The following is an 18,606-nucleotide window of genomic DNA, read 5'->3' as shown; positions in this document are numbered from 1 at the left end:
GTTTTTATTAACCTTGGATTAAACTTGTCTTTTCCTTTCCAATGCGTTCCAAGGGAAGAGCGGACCGCCTGCTCGGGCTCGTCTTCTCAGCACGAGAGCGTCTCTGTGCCCGACCATTCAGCCATGTTGGATGATGGCTTCCCTTGTTCCCATGGCGACTACCCTTGCCGGTTCGTCGAGCGCACCCTGAAGTCCCAGCGTGTGATCCCGCACCGTGTGTTTGCCCCCGTCAGCCTTCTGCAGAAGGCACAGGTCAGGAGCGGTCACACTTCCAATAATAACACTTCAGTGTTACCTTGATTTAAGAGTGCTAAATAATTTTTTTCTAATGACGCGTTTGGCAGATGGCGACCATTTGTTACAAAAGAGCCCAAGTGCACTTGCTTCAAACTGTTTATTGACCACCCCAGCTGAAGTTTACTGTAAAACTAAACATTGAACAGAGATAATTACACTTTGTGTATTCACCAAAACCACTTAACTTTGTTTACCAAAGTCCATCAGCTTAATGCTAATACAGTACATAATGCGATATGGCTTAAACGGGCTAGCGAAACTAGTATTGATATTGCAGTCGTATGAACCTTTTTTTACAGCTGATATTTGAACACAAACAGTGCAGTAACACATACAGAGCATATACTGTACGTAGCAATACCCATAGGCATGTATTATTATTTTTTAAAAATGGGAAAAAAAATGTAATGTCTTCTTTTTCCTAACATTTTTTTATGTCGTAGTATTAACAGAGTTTTTACCAATAACGTTTAACATTAAAAAAAAATATGGGGGGGGGGAGATTTTATTTTTCTCATGTAACTTTATTCCTTTTTTACTTATAAAAAATGACTTAATACTTGGACTTGATCTTTATGAAATAATACATATTTTTCTTGTAACATTTACGTTTTTCTCAATAAACTACTTAATACTTGTATACTTATACTTCTTTTTTTCTTAGGTAAAAATATACTTTTTTTTTAATGACCTTTTTCCCACTACAGCTTCTTTGTCAAAAATATTAGGTAATAAAAACTTTTTTCCTCTTGAACTTTAAACATTTCCCCCCTCAAAATTACTTTTTTTTTCCTTTTGTCATAAAATTGCATTTTTATTCCAGAAAAATCTACATGGCAGCAATCAGCACAGGTGCTATTGATGCACTCTCAACTCGTTTGTCTCAAGACGACCTTTGCAGGGAAATGAGAGTTTAGAATATTTAGAGAGAGCCTTCCAGTTAACAATTAATTGATTGGCAATGTTCCCCACGCACAATCAAATGAATTTCCCAATGGACAGAGGGGACTGTAATGGAATGAGGAAAAAAACAAAAAAAGCGCTGTATGTCCTCCATTGTTGTCTCTTGTTTCATGGTGTCTTTGTTAAATGTAGTCATGTTTACACCACTTGTTTACTATAGAATGTGTCAAAGTATTCCTATTGGGCTAACGTCTGTATTTTCGGTATGTTAAAGACACTTTGTTCTCATTTTAGACCGGAATCCTCGCCTTATTGCCGCGATGTTTAGCCGCAGCCCACGCGGTTCTTGGAGTTCATCCCTTCCCCCGACTTGACGTTCTCATCGTGCCAGCAGGGTTTTCCAGTCTGGGAATGGCCAGGTAAAAACACACACACAGGGTAGAGAGATGGCTGATTACAGTCTGGTTGGATTGGGTACGGCCTGCGGTCATTAACAAATATAGACTGACTGTTTGTTAAAAATCGTTGTACCGTATTTACTGGAACATTGGTCAAGCAGCGCTTCTAGATCATCAGATGATATGTTTTGAGGTGTTTTAGCCTTTTTGGACAACATGAGCTGTAATTTTCATATTGCAACAAAAACATTAAGCTTGGGTGCCGAACTGTTGATGCTTTAATCTGCTGCCTGGGCTCCACTTTACTTGTTTCTAGAGTGTGATTCATGGGTTTGTTTCGCATGTGAACCACTTCCCCCCCCCCCCCCCCCCCCGCCTCCCAATCTTCTTTTAGAGGTCCTCACTGAATTGTAGGGTAACTCCCCATTATTTATCTCCTCTTATGTCATGTGGCCCTCACCTCCCTCCTTTAAAAACACGACTCGGGTTTTCCTCCTCTTTCCCAAATGTACCACATCTGCAAAATGCTCTCACCCTTAACTCACTTCTGCGGTAATTCCTCCAAATCCCCACCAACCCCCCACCTCCCCTCCACTCTGCTCCACTCTCCGGCAGTGGTTCAGGTGGTCTCCAGGCTGTCCTCTCCGCACTGGCAGACTTGTGTTGATATGTTTGCGTGCAGTGTATGCGGAGGTCTACCTGTTGATGTGTGTGGGCAGAAACGCTGCAAGACTCCCCCCAGGTTCCTCCGCAGAGAAGATACATTTGCTTTTATGCATATCTTTGTTTCCGTGTCCTCTTCACCCTCTTCCCACTCCGTTTTCTCTCATTTCTTCTACTCTGAAAAAATTAAATACTGCTGATGCCGTCGCTTCTTTTACCTCTTATAATTTGTCTTCTGACTTTCTTAAATGTACAGTATGTGTCCATTCTTATATGGTCTCTTCTATACAGCTCGCGCATTGTGGGCCACATTGTGACTTTTTCTTGACAAGTACAATCCAATACGTGTAAGATTTTGACCCCCCTCTATTTTTCGCCCATATCAATACTACTTAATACCTGTAAAATTCTGACTTTTTCTTGTAAAAATATGGCTTCAATATTTTGACTTTGTTTCCCCGAAAAAAACATATAGGTGGGTTTACCACTGCGACAACTTTTTCTTTTTAAATTTTTTTTTGGTGCACCATTGGAAAAAATATGTTGCACATGTGGCCAAATTCCACTATATATTTTTTCTTAATATCAAAAATTAAAACAATATACCCAGACCTAGTACCAAAATATACAGTCGAAAAAGAGGATGAATGAAGCTAAAATTGAAGCTGGAATAATGACCGTTATCGCCTTAGCCGTGACTGTGTTGACAAAGAAAAAGCGATTTTGGGTGGTCAGTCAACATTGTCTGTGTCTCTGTTATTTTATTCCCCCGCAAGACTGGATGTGAGCTCATCGCCACAAACGTCTGCTCGGTGCGTCACAGCCCCAGGTTAGCTTCTCTCGCAAACATTTGTAGAGCGTTGGGGTCGCTGTCTGGGCCAGTTCTCAACTTTGCACATTTATTACAGCAAATGTTTCCCCCGAAATGCCCTTTGATCTAAACCCCTCATCTTATAAAACTCTTTCTCTGTGCTGCATTTATTTTTTGAAAGCACATGAAATTGTAACACATAGGCTGCTCTACTGTAGCTGTTGCCTGATAGATGTCTCGATGTCTGTCTTATCTGCCTGCTAAAACCTAACTCACGACAGCGGAAAAAGATTTAAGGACTTCATTAAGCTTGAGACAGCACCTGCATTGACTCCCTATAAAACTCAGGATAGGTCGCAGCTCAGTCATCTCACTCGAATCCTCCCTTCATCGCGGGTGGTTTGGGTCCCAAGTTACCCACGCACGTCACGGCAGGGAGTTGTGCCTTCGGAAGGTGAGGAGGTCAACCAAAATGGAAGATTGAGACGGAGATGAGACACGGAGGCGGGGTTCGCAACAGGCCGGCAGACCCCCGGGATGTGGGAGAGGATGTGCGGATTATTCCCAGCAACAAAAGCCATTAGCCTCTGGAAGGACTTCAGAGACGGGCGCTATTTAATCTCGAAATTGGGAGGCATGTGGGACCGGATTGGGACAGGGCCAAGTGCCGATTTTGTGCAGTGGCCTGGCGGAAACAGCAGGAGTGGAAGGTCCTGTGGCAGGCAGGCATGAAGCTGTTGTCGTGTGATCCAGAGGAAAGGGGGAGGCGGAGGATTCACAGTGGTGTGAAGTTTTTATACCCAGATACACAGTGGGAGGGCAGGAAACGCAAGATTAAGAAGTCAAGTAAGGGCAGGTCTACATTCTGAGACTGCCACACTGTGTAATCTCAACACACACACAATTATGTGTGAACAAGGCTTACATAAATATAGGCATAACGCCAGTCAATTTACCAATTTTAGGTGCTTTTATATAACTATGAGAAGAGTTCTTTTTTTCCACACGATAAGCCTCATGTTCTTTGGCTGCAGGATTATTTTTCAGTCAACGTTTTTCTCTTGGAAAGACAAATTGACACCGGAAAAGGGAGCAGAAATACAGAGACGAAAAGGGAAAAATTTAAGAAAACTGTTTCAAATTCTTGCTGAGAGATAAAGGAGGACGGTTAAACTGAAGCTTGAAATAAATTATTCTATTTAACCATCCAGCTGTATCTCAATAACTAGCAATGTTCTTTTTCCATACATGGAGAAATATTCTTCGCTAAGTTGGTAAGTGGTTGGTTAGGTAGATTTGTAAAGTAATAAGTGCCATTACAGGGGTACGCACACAAAATCGGCTCAAATTTGAGCATTTTTCCTCTCTTTCGACCAAAGTCGTCAAAGGTCCGATTGTCGGGATGTCTCTGAAAGATGATATTGGGGTGTGTTAAGAGTGATTTCACCCCCCCTCTCTTCTCCCAGATCTGCTCAGAAATGGTAGGGGCCGACAATACTAAATTCTAAACTTGTTCAATTTTTTTGTGTGGTCAAAATTACAAGGAGTTTACAACCGCAATGCCATTACGAGATAAGCTAACAGTTAGCCTGTCTTCTTCAATTTCTTCTTCTTCTTCTTGTACGGCTGCTACTACCCTTCTTTTTTTTCTTTTCTTTGCCTTTTCGGGCAGTCTGGGTGCTCTGTGGCACTGTGCTGCTGCTTTCAGGTCAGTGGTGGTACAATCAATGACAGACATTTGGTTTTGGCCAGGCGACTCATGATTGCCATTGGAGCCATCATTATGTGTGTGGTGTGCTGTGTTGGTCATCTCGAGTACACCACACACTCCAGATGCCGTTTTGATACCAATAAATATGCAGATTAAAAATTATATCGTCACAGTCTGCTTGTATTGGGCCCAACTGTGGCGATGACCTACTAGATCCAGCAGATGGAGCTCCTTTTTAATACGCTTTGGACTGGAGTGCACCCTATCACCCGGCATGTCAGAATTGTTCAACTTTTGCAGAAGTCAGCGTTCTATTGAGTAGCTGACTGTTTTCTTTAACCTTTTGTGTAAGCCATATCGGTACACTAATACTAATACCTACACTAATTGTGGTGTGGTTCACTCACCTGACTTCTGTGCACACACAGTGCGTTCAGTTCCCCACTATGTGATGGTATTAATGTGAATGCCAATGGTTGTATGTCTCCATGTGCCCTGTGATTGACTGTTGATCAGTCCTGGGTGTTGCCTAAAGTCAGCTGGGATAGACTCCAGCTACCCGCAACACAGAACAGGATAAGCGAAATTAAAATATGGATGGCTGGATAAGCCACATTATCATTATAACATATACAGGTATATACATACATACATACATACATACAGTATATAACGTTTACATAGGGTCCACTTAAAACTCTCACTCAAGTTACTAGATATGATTAGTTGCCTGCTAAATACGGTGATGAAATCTCCTCGTTGCATCTCGACCACGTCATTTGCTTCCGACTGGGAGTGACAGGAAGGGCACTGCGTTTCCTCTGCCCTCTTTGATGCCGAGGTCTGTGCCTGCTGGACTTGTCGTACCCATCAGATATGAGTGTGGCTTTGCAGGAAGGCCAAATGAGGACAAGCCAGAGAGAGTGGTAATCCCCCTATAGAACCTTTTGTTGAGAAGTGACATAAGTGTTGAAATGGCCCTTTTTGGCGGTGTGGGTGATGAGGGTGTTGTTATGTTTCGCTGCTGACACACAGATTCCTGTGCTTGTCTTGATATGAATGCGTCCATTGTTCGCGTAATGGTTGAGATATGTGTTCCGGGATGATGTCACACAAACATACATATGTCATTGTCATGTTGTTTTCAAACAGGCTAAGGGGAGATGAACCTATATTCTTGATAGTCGACTCTTGATAAGCGTGCGTGCGCGCGTGACTGCGTAGTTTAGACCGCGGGTTATATTCCAAATCCTCTTTTTTTTTTTATTGATTCATTTTTAAGCCTCTCGGCTCATAGGTGGCTGTCTGAACAAAATTGGGTAAAAAGGATCATGGACCTTCTCCTTGCAGTGCAGCAACCATATAGCTGTCAAAGTTGGAAATTATGCCATGGTGTATACCTCTTGACCTTACTAAGTGGCACCGGACCATTTTCAGCTTGACTTCAGTTGACTACATCCCATGTTTATGGTCTTGCAGGAAGTTACGTTGGTCCCATTTAGGAGGAAGTTACTCGCCGGGCTGCCTGAGGCTCATGGCACCCCGCTGGATGCTATCCAGCTGCCATGTTGCCCTTTAGTGCAGCGACACCTTTTTAAACTTTTATTGCACTGAGACCATGATTGTGTGATTTTTGTGGTCGTCCAGTAATTAGAAGATTGCTGCTTTTAGTATCAGCTGCCTAAACTAAGTGAACATTAACAACAACAGCAATCCAGCAAACGATTTTTTCATAGCATAACGAAAAGACAACAATCCCCATTACAGTGGTAAAGTTATAATTGTAATAAATATTTGTATGGAAAAGACTTCTCAGCGATAGATATTAAATAATCAAATTAACAACAGTATGGCGGTCACCACATTAAGTTGTATTCAGTGCACACTAGTTCATCGTGCGCCATTGGTAAAGATTGTATGTCAGTACTGATCTGAACCCTCTGTATTGTGTATCCACTGGCCACAGTGAATATACACTTCACTTTATTAACTTAATTATCTTCAGCGACATACATGCAACAATGTCCTAGTGTTCCGCCATTCAGGAATGAATTCAACGTACTCGTAAGTTGTCCAAAAATGTTTTTCAGTGTTTAGACAGTTTAAAAAATGTGCAGTTTCTGGCACAGTTGTCAACCCTGAGGAGCCTACAATACTGAATCAGCAATGTTTTTGTTGTTGTTGTTTTTTTTTTTTAAAGTTTCAACGAGCTTCTTGGTTCGGTTACTAAGCCACCTAAGCCACCATTGTGTGTGTGCGCAACAGTTTAAGCCCACAAGGTGTCATTTCCTTCCGCCTTTTTCATTGCTTCAGTTCGGTATGAAAACTGCTCCATTGACTGCACACTTCAGACTTGTACAGGCCATCTCCACACCAAAATGTAGTTATATTTGGGTTTGCGAGCATGCATGCAAGTTATCACTTAAGGAAGTGATTCCCAACCACTGTGTCGTGGCACATTAATGTGCAGTGAGAGATAATTAGGTGTTCTGTAGGAAATTATCCAATTTCACTTAATTGGTATGAAAATTATTTATTTACTCCAAATTATTTTTGTTCATCCATCTATGCCAGCGATGTATAGTGACAGACAAAAATTAAATGTTGTTCCACGAGATGGCCATTCATTAACAGAATAATAGCTTTTTGTTCAGCTAAAAATGACCAAATATCACAGTAAATACATTTGTGAGTAAATTGAGACTAGATAATATGTATTTCAATAGTATAGACATACATTTTTGTTTGATGGTGTGATGTGAGATTTTGCTAATGTAAAATATGTGCCTTGGCTCAATAAAATTTGGGAAAGGCTGATTTAGGGTACTTCGTTTTGAGCTTTTTGGCTGTGCCTGGGTGGGAAACAGCTTGTTTTGTTGACCTCTAAAATAATGGCCAAACTATGCATCAAATTGAACCTATTATCAAAACTTTAAATCAGTGTTCAATGGCATAATCTCTTTAAATTAGCCAGTTTAATTTTGGTCACCTAAACATCAGGTATACGTTACTTGGAGGATGTTTATCATATCTAGATGTAAATGTATACTGTGCAAGAGGAAGTCACAACAATATATCTAATCCCTCACAATATTGATGAACATTGGTGTTAGAATTCCCGACCAAGGCAGCTGATGTAGCTTTTTCAGGTTTCTGATTGTTTAAATAACACTTAGTTCCACATTTGGTGTGATTTCTTGCACATTTTTGATGTGAGATGAGATTATGTACAGTAGCTGCCCACCTCGCTGCAGTCATGGAGGTATTCTGTAATGTGTTTGGTTGCCATCAGTACTATTCCTTGACAACCTTTAAATCTGATTTGCTGCCAGAACTGGAAAATTCTCTCTTTCATTTTTTTTGTTGCAAACGTCAAGAGCTGTTTGACTTGGCTGTTCGCGTCAGACATTTTTGGGGTAGAAATCGACCGTGGCAAGAAATACAGAGAGTTTTTTTCATCGATGAAATTTGCTCAGCCAGCAAGTCTGCTTCTTAGACACGGCCTTTTAGGCTTTGAGTGTAAACACTTGTGAGGATGAAAGTTGAGAGTTTTCACTCATGAAAGTCTCACCTTGATATTAAACTGACTCTGGGATTCTTGTTTGATTATCCAGCATCCAGCTCCAGTTTGAGCTTGATGCAATAAACCCTTAATGGGAAAACTGTTATCGTGTTGTGTTCGGGTCAGATTTGATAAGATATGGTGTCCACGTACATCACTGTGCAACAAGACACTGACGCTACAAATACACAATGGAACCTCTACAGCAGGAGTGTCATACTCAAATTCATGGTGGGCCAAAATTAAAAATTGGGACAATGTCGCGGGCCAAAGTCAATATTTAATGAAAAATCACTGCGATGTGCATGATTCCCTTCTCTGCAGAAATGTAGCATTAAAGTTTATCATATGACAACAAACTTACAATCTGGAATAAACAAATATATATATAAACAAACAAATCAAATTTGTGATAAAAGACATCAGGGGCATTTGTTTGTTGTTTTCAATTTAAATAGATAACATGAAGTCTTCGCTCTCTATCTTCTATTTATCTATCTCCAACTACCTTTCTTTTTGATGTAAATTTTTTTTCAAAGGCCAACAACAAAACAACCCAAAAAAAATCCGAATGTCCTTCCATAAAAATCCAAACTTCAAACTATTAACAGTCCCTGCCTAGGAGTTGATAATGGGCATTAAAAAAAATTCAATTATGTTATATTCTTTGTTCCAGCCACGTTGCTCGGCACATGACAAACAGGTCTGTCTTTTACTTTAGTGAACAGACAATCTGCCTCCCACCTGTCTTGGAAGTTAACCGTTTTCCATCTTTCGTTTGGCCATTTTTGGGAAGGGGATATGTAAATTTGCTCGAGGAGACTGGGAGCATAGTTGCTAACGACAGCAATAGAAAGGGAAGCGGCGCTCGCCGGTCTAGACTGATGGGCCAACACACTAGCAAAGCATTCCAGGATTTGTAATATTAGTGTCACATGTGCTATATACTGGCGGGCCAGCTCTAATACACATTTGATATGGTCTCGCGGGCCAAATATAATATAAATACAGTGTTCCCTCACCACTTCGCGCTTCATGTTTTCCGGCTTCAGTGCTTCGCGGGTTTTTCCAAATGATCCATTAAAAAAAATAAAAAAATACAGCCATATTGCGGAAAGACGCGTTGTTTCATGTTGATGTGCGCGAGAGAAGGTTTCCCCACATGCCAAACAAAGAGATGAGTTGACTCAGAGGCTTTGTACATGCCTGTACTGTACGGGCACTCATACAAAGGCGCGTGATTGGTTCCCGGCGCGACATCGACCAATGAGAGCACGAGTGGATTTATCCCGTGAGCTGATTGGCTGCGCATCATCGCAGCCTCACCCAGCATCTTCCCTCGTTGTGTCTCGCCAGTCTCGTCCACGCTGTTGTGTTCGCAATAGCTTTTTTTGTTTAAGCGATCATTTTTTTTTTATTAGTTAAGCAAGCCCTTACAATCCTACTTCACCGTTTTTTTACCTTTCGCAGGGGGTTCTGGTCATCATCATCATCACCCAGTCTTAAAACACAAACCCTTATTTGAAACCCTTACCCAAACTCAAAACCAACCTAATCCAGGTTTAGACCCTTAATTTGAAACTCTACCCCCGTTTTCAAACCATGGCCATGATTTGAGAACTGAATCCAGGCTTGAAATCCTACTTTAAAACCCTTACCAAGGCTTAAACCCTGACCTTAATTTGAAAACCTAACTCTGTCTTGGAACCCTAATTTGAAACCCTAACCTAGACTAAAAACCCCAATTTGAAACCCTATACCCAGCCTGAAAATGGTTTTGGAACTTGGAGGTTTCACTGTGTGTACTTTTCAGTAATTAACTGCCCTGACGGGTAGAGAATTCTTCACCATGATATTTTTCTGAGGTTTATTTCTTACACAGTGTTGCACTACGTACAGTATGGTTCATTTCGACTTCCGTTCAGGCTTTTGGCACTTGAGTCGTAGGTAGTACAATTGCCTGATGATACCTCCAATGAATGCTCCTAGTTGGAACAGATCACGGCCATTTAAAGCGCAAAGAACACCTAAACCCCGCTGTTATTTGTTCCTTTGCTATTCCCCCACGTTTTGTCCTCCTCTCTCCTCTTTATCGCGTCTCAAAGGATTTCCTGCCTTTCTGCTCTCCTCTCCAGCTCGATCCGTGCAGTAACCCTAGAAGTGTGCGACAGAGTCTTAGCTTTTCAGCAGCGACTTGGGAGGTATTGTGGGAGGAAGATGTGATTTTTTGTTTTGTTTTGTTTTTTGGGGAGATTGGTTGCATTTCCTTTTGCATGGGGGGGGGGGGGCACATCTGTTAATCAAGTAGTCAAGGATGAGCTGTTTTTTTCTTCCCACCTTGAGTGAATGTCGTCCGTTTCTGTGGCACCATAAAGGCACCGTGACGGGATGAAAAGGCAGCTACGCATGACTGCACATGGACAGAGGATGGAGGAGTGTCCCGTAAACACTTTAAGGTGATTACAAGTAGTTAAGATTTTTGGGGGGAGCTTTTTTTTTTTTATTCCGGTAACCTTTGTTCCTTCTGCTGTCCTGGGGAACACAGCTAACAAATCCAAAGTGTTGGCACCGGTTCTTTAGGCAGCATTTCTCTGTTGTTTGAAACCTTAATTCTTTCTACTTTTCCAGGGTACACAAATCCTAGATCCATTGTTGGCACCTGATCCTTTAGCCAGCATTTCCCTGTGTTCTCAGTAGCCCAGCATTTTTAAAAAAAATATGAAATTAAGTATTACCCGCACTTGAAGCTTGAAGCCGAGCAATTTGGCTCTGGTTGAGAGGCACAGCTGACACACTTTGTTGTGAAAATGTGTGACTATTTCTCTGTGTCAAGAATCAACGATCGATTTATTTTTGATAGTTTAAGGATTTTACGAGCAACTGTAAAAGTGTATTTGCAGCATTACTCAAAATTATAGCTACTATTGAATTTGCTTCCACCCACCTCCCACGCCCCCTTCACTTTCCCCTGGAGGTGAAATCCTCGATATGCCTCCATTGTGATCAATGATCGGATAACCGGGATGTGTTGCATTGAACTGCCCTCGGATATGAACCTGCCGGCAACAGCTGGCATATAGTGCTGCAAGTAACAGTAAAGCAGACACACTGTGCTATAACTCTGGATTAAAGGCCATGGCAAGACAGGCCTGTCCCTGCACACCCATTCCCCTAACTAATGGATGAGTCCACAGTACCCATTGCAAGAAGTGATGGATAGATCCATTGTGCGGCGTAGGGGACACGGCTGCTCTTGATGCTTATCCTGAGCTTTGTGTGTGCGTGTGTTTGTGTGGAACCTTGAGGCTGAGGGTAATTTCATCTGTCTGTGCAAAGCCAGACGCTTTAATGGGCGTGGGACCTCTGTGAAACAAAGTGCTGTGAAAAGCTATGCTGTAATATTTTCCTCTTGCCTCGCCTCTGCTCACGGCCTTAGGGAGAGCTACGCTCCAAGCCCTTTGCTAGCTACAAGTCTTGCATTCTGTACATTTCGCTGTCTATCAAACACAGACCAAATATATCACTGCAGTTAGATGACCCTGCTAACAATTATCTTACAGTACAGGTCTACAACGGTCCTGAGACGAGCTTTTTAGGTTACAAACAACAAGCAATGTACTAGTTTTTGTAGTGGTTTAAGAATATGTAGCCACACGGCACAAGAAGGCACACTCAATCATTGTCGTACTTATACTTTTTTTTCGTGTGATTGTTGTATAATTAAGGCCTAGAAGTATTTCACTGTCAACATGCACTTGAGAAAAGCATTCCCAAAGCTTGCTGCTTCCACCACCATGCTTCACTGTAGATATGCTATTCTTTTGGTGACGTGTTGTGTTTTCGCCAAACATACCTTTTGGAATTGTGGCCAAAAACATTGGAAATGTTTCATATTTTTCCACATGCGTTTGGGAGATTTCAAGTGTGCGTGCGTTTTTTTTCTTTCTTCTCAGTAAGAAAAGGCTTCCGTCTTGCCACCTTAGGCCTGGTTCACACATGAAGACAATCAGGCTGTTTTTGTCCCAGTGTTGCCCCTTTCTGACCAAGGATGCCAAATAGATAGATGAGAGTGATAGAGAGATTAATTGATTGATTGATAAATAGATGCTGTATTAATCCTGAGGAAAATTAAGTGTATCACAAAATACAGTTTCCATGACAAACTACAGTATTATTAATACTGCATATTGGCAGTGTGTCTACCATATTTGTGGGTGCGGCAGTACCGTGTTGCTCTGCTAATGTGCAGTTATGAACACAGTATAACACCATTTTTATTTTTTTATTTTTTTTTACGATTTCCCAACTATATTCTCTTGAGATGATGCAGCGCACTTTCACAGTCTAGCACCTCACAGCCTCGTTCCCTGGCGTTGCATAACAAAGGAACAACATTCTGTTTATCACCTACCATTAGAAATATGTTTTCCGCCTCAACCTTTCTCACTGAGGCATCGGTAAAAGCCAAATGGAAGAAAGATCCTGATTGCATTTTGCATGCAAATAGGCACACGAAGGCAAGAATGTGTGTTTTATCACACGCCTTCCCGTCAACACTGAGTGACGGGGACTTGTTGAAGCCAGAGGAACTCAAACTTGACCCTGTGAACCTTGTGCTCCACATGCATTACATGACATGGTACAATTCAATGCAACCTCATCATCATTTGCGGGAACGCTGGTTAACCTCGGATTTATTTAGACTTTGGACACCATTTTTCCAATAGCAAGCCATGGAAGAGTCAATGTTTTCAAGACCCTGTATAGTGAATTCAGATATTTGTTTCCAAAAGACATACGTTTGAATATATAGTTGCTAAAAAGGTACAAAGACTGAGAACAAGGTATCACTGAATTGTGGTGGTATAGCGTATCTGTTTTCACCATTTCAGTTTCCAATTTTTTTGTGCGAGGCTAAAACTGCACCTGATGACACCTTTGGGCGTCCAGCGTGCGTTGCCCTTCCCGCACTATATGCGAACTGACCGCCTTGGTTTGGATCAGTGGTAATCTGGCGAGTTACTTTGTTTTAATTACTTGGCCCATTTCTATCACTACAGTGTGCAGTTAGCTTGCTAGCTATGGTTACACCCCAAAAATGTATCGTTCCTGGATGCCACAATTTACAGAACATCTTGTTGCTGTTATTTAAATTCACAAGTGTTATGTCTTTTGTGTTATTCTGGCTACCATAATATGTTGAAACACAAAGCATTGTGGGTATATAACTAGCAGGAAATGTGTGCTCAAATGTCTGTCATGTAGTGTGAGACACAGGCTGAATGACGTGTCACCGTGTTCAATAAATGGTTGCCTTTCCCTAAAGTGTCTCTGTTGTCTGGACCTACACATCGACACATCATCAAGCGAGGACGTGACTGAGCAGACAAGCCCGCTGCCCTTCCGTGGAATCCGGAAGCCTGTTAGCTTGCGAGCTAGCTGGTGAATAGCGCCTGTCGTCAGGGTGTGGAATGCCTCACGAAGAGTCGGTGGGATATACAGAAGAAGAAGAAGAATCACCTTTTATTGTCATGAACATGCATGCATGCACACGAAATTTGTTCTCTGCATTTAACCCATCACAGTGAACACATAAACATGTTAGTGGAACACACTGGAGCAGGGGGCAGCTGAAGCGCCCGGGGAGCATTTCGGGGTATCAGTGTCTTGCTCAAGGACACCACACCCGTGAGTTCGGGGGATGTTGGCGGATGGTCCAGTCGGGGTCTTGAACCTAGGTCCCCCACGGTGGCAGGCGATGATCTTAACCATTGGCCCACGGCTGCCTGCCTACAGTACGTATTCCAGCCACCGGAGGCTTTAGGCGGATATATTTTCACGAGTCAAACATACAGGGATGTGTAGGCATAACAAAGATGCTTGACTTGTAAACTTATTTGATTGACAATTGACAGTTGAGCGGGGTGTGGTTTCAGACCATTCCACGGACACTCCCACAGCGTTTGAAAGCAGAAACAAAGGCTTGAGTTTTCAAGATTTTTTTTTAAACCAAATTTGATATACTTGTCTATTTTTGTTCAGTTATTCATGTTTGGCAGGGTTGTTAAAACACTCTTATCTGTGGTGTGTCAAATTTACAAGACATTTTAATTTTCACTTTCCAGGGACTTTGAGTAACATTTTAGCAATGAGCTGAAATTACACAGGAGGTCCAAGTGCCGAATTCCGATTCAATGCCGATATCAGTACTTTTGTTTGAAGTGACATTCCGAAATGGCTTTTTGTAACGACTTACAGCAGGTTTTTATTTTTTTTTATTTTTTGTGTTTGTATGTGTTGTTTGGGTAGACGCTGGTGTGTATACCTCACCAATTGTTTGCATTTCCATAATTCCAAGATTGCATTGGCAGCGGTGTACTGACTGATGCAGTGGCAAACCAAGTGCAGAAGGCATGATAACTGTGTGTGCGCCTGGGAGGCAAGTCTCTTCACATTGAAGACCAAACACAGCTGGCTTTGCGGTGTGCATTCTCGTCTTCTTTGCCTTCTTTTTCGTCTATTAATATTATTATCGACGTCTGTCACTTTAGCCATATTGTTATTGTTAAGAGAGAGACACTGAGACCCCATCGCTATGCTTTAGAATAGATTTCCATTGAAATGAAGTCTCAAGAGATTATCTCTAACTTAATCCGTATATCGCCTGTGCAACCATTGACAAATAAGTGTGACGACGTGTATTGTCAATTGCTGCCTCATTGATACTGATAGGAAATTCGCTCACTAGAAACATATTTTAGTTAAGTGGATTTTATGCAAACCAGTGTGAAAGCACCTAACCAATTCGCTTAGATCGGTGACATGAACACACCCAAAAGTATGCTCTCCCCCCAGCCCCCGCCGGCTCATAAATATCCGCTGATAATCGAGCGTGCCGCGAGTGACAAGCAGTCGTTTAGGACAGGCAGTCGTTTAACAGATGTGTTGTCCTGTCGCAGCGTCTACGTGACTCGGCGGCAGAAACGGCGGCGGGCGACACAATCGGAGCAGACGGTCAGCTCGCCAGTCTGAGTGTTCGTAATGTTTTAAATCTATGCACTAGCATTGCTGCCAAAACACACACACACGCACACACATGAACTCACTGACATTCCTCTGGCATGACGACAGATTTTGGACGACACCAGGAATGAATGGCACAGGATTGTTTTACTGTTAAGAGGGGATGGCTCAACTATCACTATCCAGCTGATATGGATTAAAAGTGGCTTTAGTGAAGTTTGTGTGTGTGTGTGTGTGTGAGAGAGTGAGAGGGGTTGTGCATGTCAGGTCTAGTTCTTTTCCTTGGAAATACAGCATGCTTGGCCTCATCAGTTTATGACCCTTGTGGATCCATGTGATACAAAGCTGACCTGCTTAGAGTCGCTTTCTACATGCATGATTGTGCTTTTGGTGTTAAGCTCATGACCAAGCTCTTAACCAAAAACTACAGTGTAACCTTAACGCTAATTTATTTCACCATGAAGCCTTTTTTTGTTTTGTTTTGTTTAGTAAAATGGAGTAGCAGATGATCCTCTTAGCTACGCATGACCTGTGATATCTGCTATTTATTTGCAGACTCTGATGTGATACAGTCTATGTGGTTCGGGTATCTCTCTGGGGGCCCTGGCCTGGCCCCTGTGCTCATGTGATCTGGCCCTACATGGACTGGCATTTGGCCTGGCCCTGTGGGGGCCCCCCGTCCGGGAAGCGCAGAGCTGATCTGCAGCCAGCCTGGAATTCCAGACATTAGGAGTCAGACTTGTTAAAAAAGGATGAAGGGTGGTAGGAGTTTGGTCAAATAGGCCCCAGTGTCCAAAATAGCCTACTGAAGTCCAAGAAGGAGGGATGAGACAAAGCTTATTCCCGTCGGCTGACATTAGGAGCGGGCGACCTTTTCGTTGATGGAAAAGAATAGACAACAGCGTACTTTGTGCGAATATCATCTTTCATGTGGCTTTTGTCCATTGCCTTACTTCTCCTCTCACTGAAAGGTTTATGTTTGCATGTGTCTCTATGAATCTACTGTATTTCCTCCTATAGTGGCTAGGGGTGTAGTCATCTGGAGAGAGTACCATGCATCTAATAGGGGTAAAGCGTTAGTGGGGGAGGGAAACCTTCATTTGTACCAATGCATTTTTCTTATAATAATGTGTTTTTAAAATTATTTTTACACAAATCAATTCATCCATTTTCTATACTGCTTAACTTCTCTGCGGTCAAGTGTAAGCTGGGGCCTATCCAAGCTGACTTTGGGCGAGAGGCGGGGAACACCTTGACCTGGTCGCCAGCCAATCGCAGGGCACGCATAGACAAACAACCATTAACATTCTCACCTATGGACAATTTAGAGTTTTTCATCATGTTCTGTCATTGTAAAGGTAGTTACAGCCACCTAGCTAGTTTTTTTCTGAGAGGTAAAAATGGAGGCACCTAAGTGAGCTGCGATGTGTATTTCTTTTAGCTGATGACACACCCTGTGATTAATTTATTAAGTCACAGGTCACTACTTGAGGGAATATGTAATAGTGACTTGGTCTCATTGGTCAACATTTATGAATAGAATTGTGATTTCTGCTTTTTTAACCTCTCGCCCCTCCCTCTCTTCATCTTTCTGGCATTCTCCATAGATCTCTTCGGTATTTATGCTTCTTTCAGAGCATCTCTTTGTTTTCCTGCCGTCTATCGCTCCCTATATTTCAAACTATCTCTGTGTATGTTATATTATTCCTCACTTCATTTGTCACCCACTTGTTTACCCATACAGTATACACACTGGGGGGCTCATCATCTTCATCTTTCTCTCTCTCTCTCTCTCTCTGTCTCTCTCTCTCTCGCCCTGTCTCTCTCTCTCTCTCTCTCGCTTGCTCTCGAACTCTCTCTCCCTTTCTCTCATGGGACTGTTTTAGTAGTGTCCCTGCTATGAGTCGAGCTGAGGGTGTCAATTACAGGACTATGATAGGGCTCCTTTTGCATTATGCATGACAGTGTCCCGCTGGGGAATAAATGGCCTAGAGCCAGGGATGATGGATGGAGGGATGAATAATGGATGGAGAGATGGAGAAGTTTAACGCTATTGCAATCTGTGTCCCACTAAATTGAAGACTTGCCCCGGCACACACCTGAAGCTCAGGGCCGTCTCACCCAGGCTGAGTTGCGGTCGTGCCGTTGTCACATGAAAGGCCACAATTGGGCTTTAATCACTATTTCATGTTGTGCCCTAAGACCCATTTGGGTTACATATACTATTTGAAGTATTTGGTTTATTATCCAATGTTTAGACCGCTTCTCAGCTTGATCCTTTTGCACTTGGATTTGTAGTTCGCTGGTGATGACAGTCCAACATGCATGTCACATTTATCTGCATTTGTATTTCTTGTCTGTTTGTGTGATTAAAACGTTTTATCCTGATGATTTTTTTTCACAAGTCATATTTAATGTGAAAGTGAAGTGGGAGACATTCAAGATGGGGGTTGTTGTTGTTGTCCCTGCAAGAGGTTTTGTCCCTGTTCCTTGATTTTTGGTTTGCACTATATTTGTTGCAATTATCTAACTAATGTTCTTGAAACGTTACATGTGCAAGAACCTTATTCATTTTGAATTATGTTGCTATGGTAATGGTACATTGAAATGAGACAGATCTAGTAGAAACAGTGTGTTTAAATGTGGCATAGTACTCACTTGTGTGTGTATTTTTTATTTTTTTGGGGGAGGGGGCGTCCTCAGTGCTTGGACGAGATTGACACGGACATCGTTTTGGAAAAATGTCCACTTTAACAGCCTTTTAAAAACACATTCCATTGTTGTGTAAACAAGTGACCCAAACAACATTGTTTGAAAATACATTTTTATATTCAGTGTAAGTAGCTCCTAAACCACTACAAGTCACATTTTGCATTAGATCAGTCAGTCAAACCTTCTGAGGATTTCTGCTCCCTTTGCAAAACAATGTCTGACGCAAAATGGGTGACGTTAAAAGTTAGATTGGTAGGTATGTTGTTCCTGTTCCTATTGTGCAGTTTTCAATCATTCTTCTACAATGTTTTCAGGAGTGAAAACGTTCTGGATGAAGTGTTAAGTAGCTGTGGTAAATTAAGTTACAAGAATATCTCTATCTATCTTCTCTATTGAGAGAGAGAGAGAGAGAGAGAGAGAGCATACAATGAAACGTTTGCCCAAAAGGAAAATACAGTGGGTACGGAAAGTTTTCAGATCCCCTTAAATTTGTCACTCCTTTATATATTGGAGCCATTTGCTAAAA

General features: G+C 42.0%; 1 protein-coding gene across 4 annotated transcripts in view; it reads left to right on the top strand.

Moving 5' to 3' along the window:
* Window positions 1-18,606, top strand: part of aopep (aminopeptidase O (putative)) — a 96,407-nt gene that overhangs the window by 3,823 nt on the left and 73,978 nt on the right. For 2 of the 4 annotated variants that reach the window (XM_061767819.1, XM_061767818.1), the window contains exons 4-6: window positions 54-252; window positions 1,495-1,619; window positions 10,721-10,801. In XM_061767819.1, the coding sequence (XP_061623803.1) occupies window positions 54-252; window positions 1,495-1,619; window positions 10,721-10,801 (405 nt within the window). The remainder of the gene's footprint in view (window positions 1-53; window positions 253-1,494; window positions 1,620-10,720; window positions 10,802-18,606) is intronic. The other 2 variants (XM_061767821.1, XM_061767820.1) reach the window with 1 other exon arrangement.

This window comes from Phyllopteryx taeniolatus, chromosome 3 (assembly GCF_024500385.1).
Source record: "Phyllopteryx taeniolatus isolate TA_2022b chromosome 3, UOR_Ptae_1.2, whole genome shotgun sequence".
NCBI lineage: Eukaryota > Metazoa > Chordata > Actinopteri > Syngnathiformes > Syngnathidae > Phyllopteryx > Phyllopteryx taeniolatus.
Note: the sequence above shows the minus strand (reverse complement) of the source record. Positions and strands in the feature narration are given on the sequence as shown.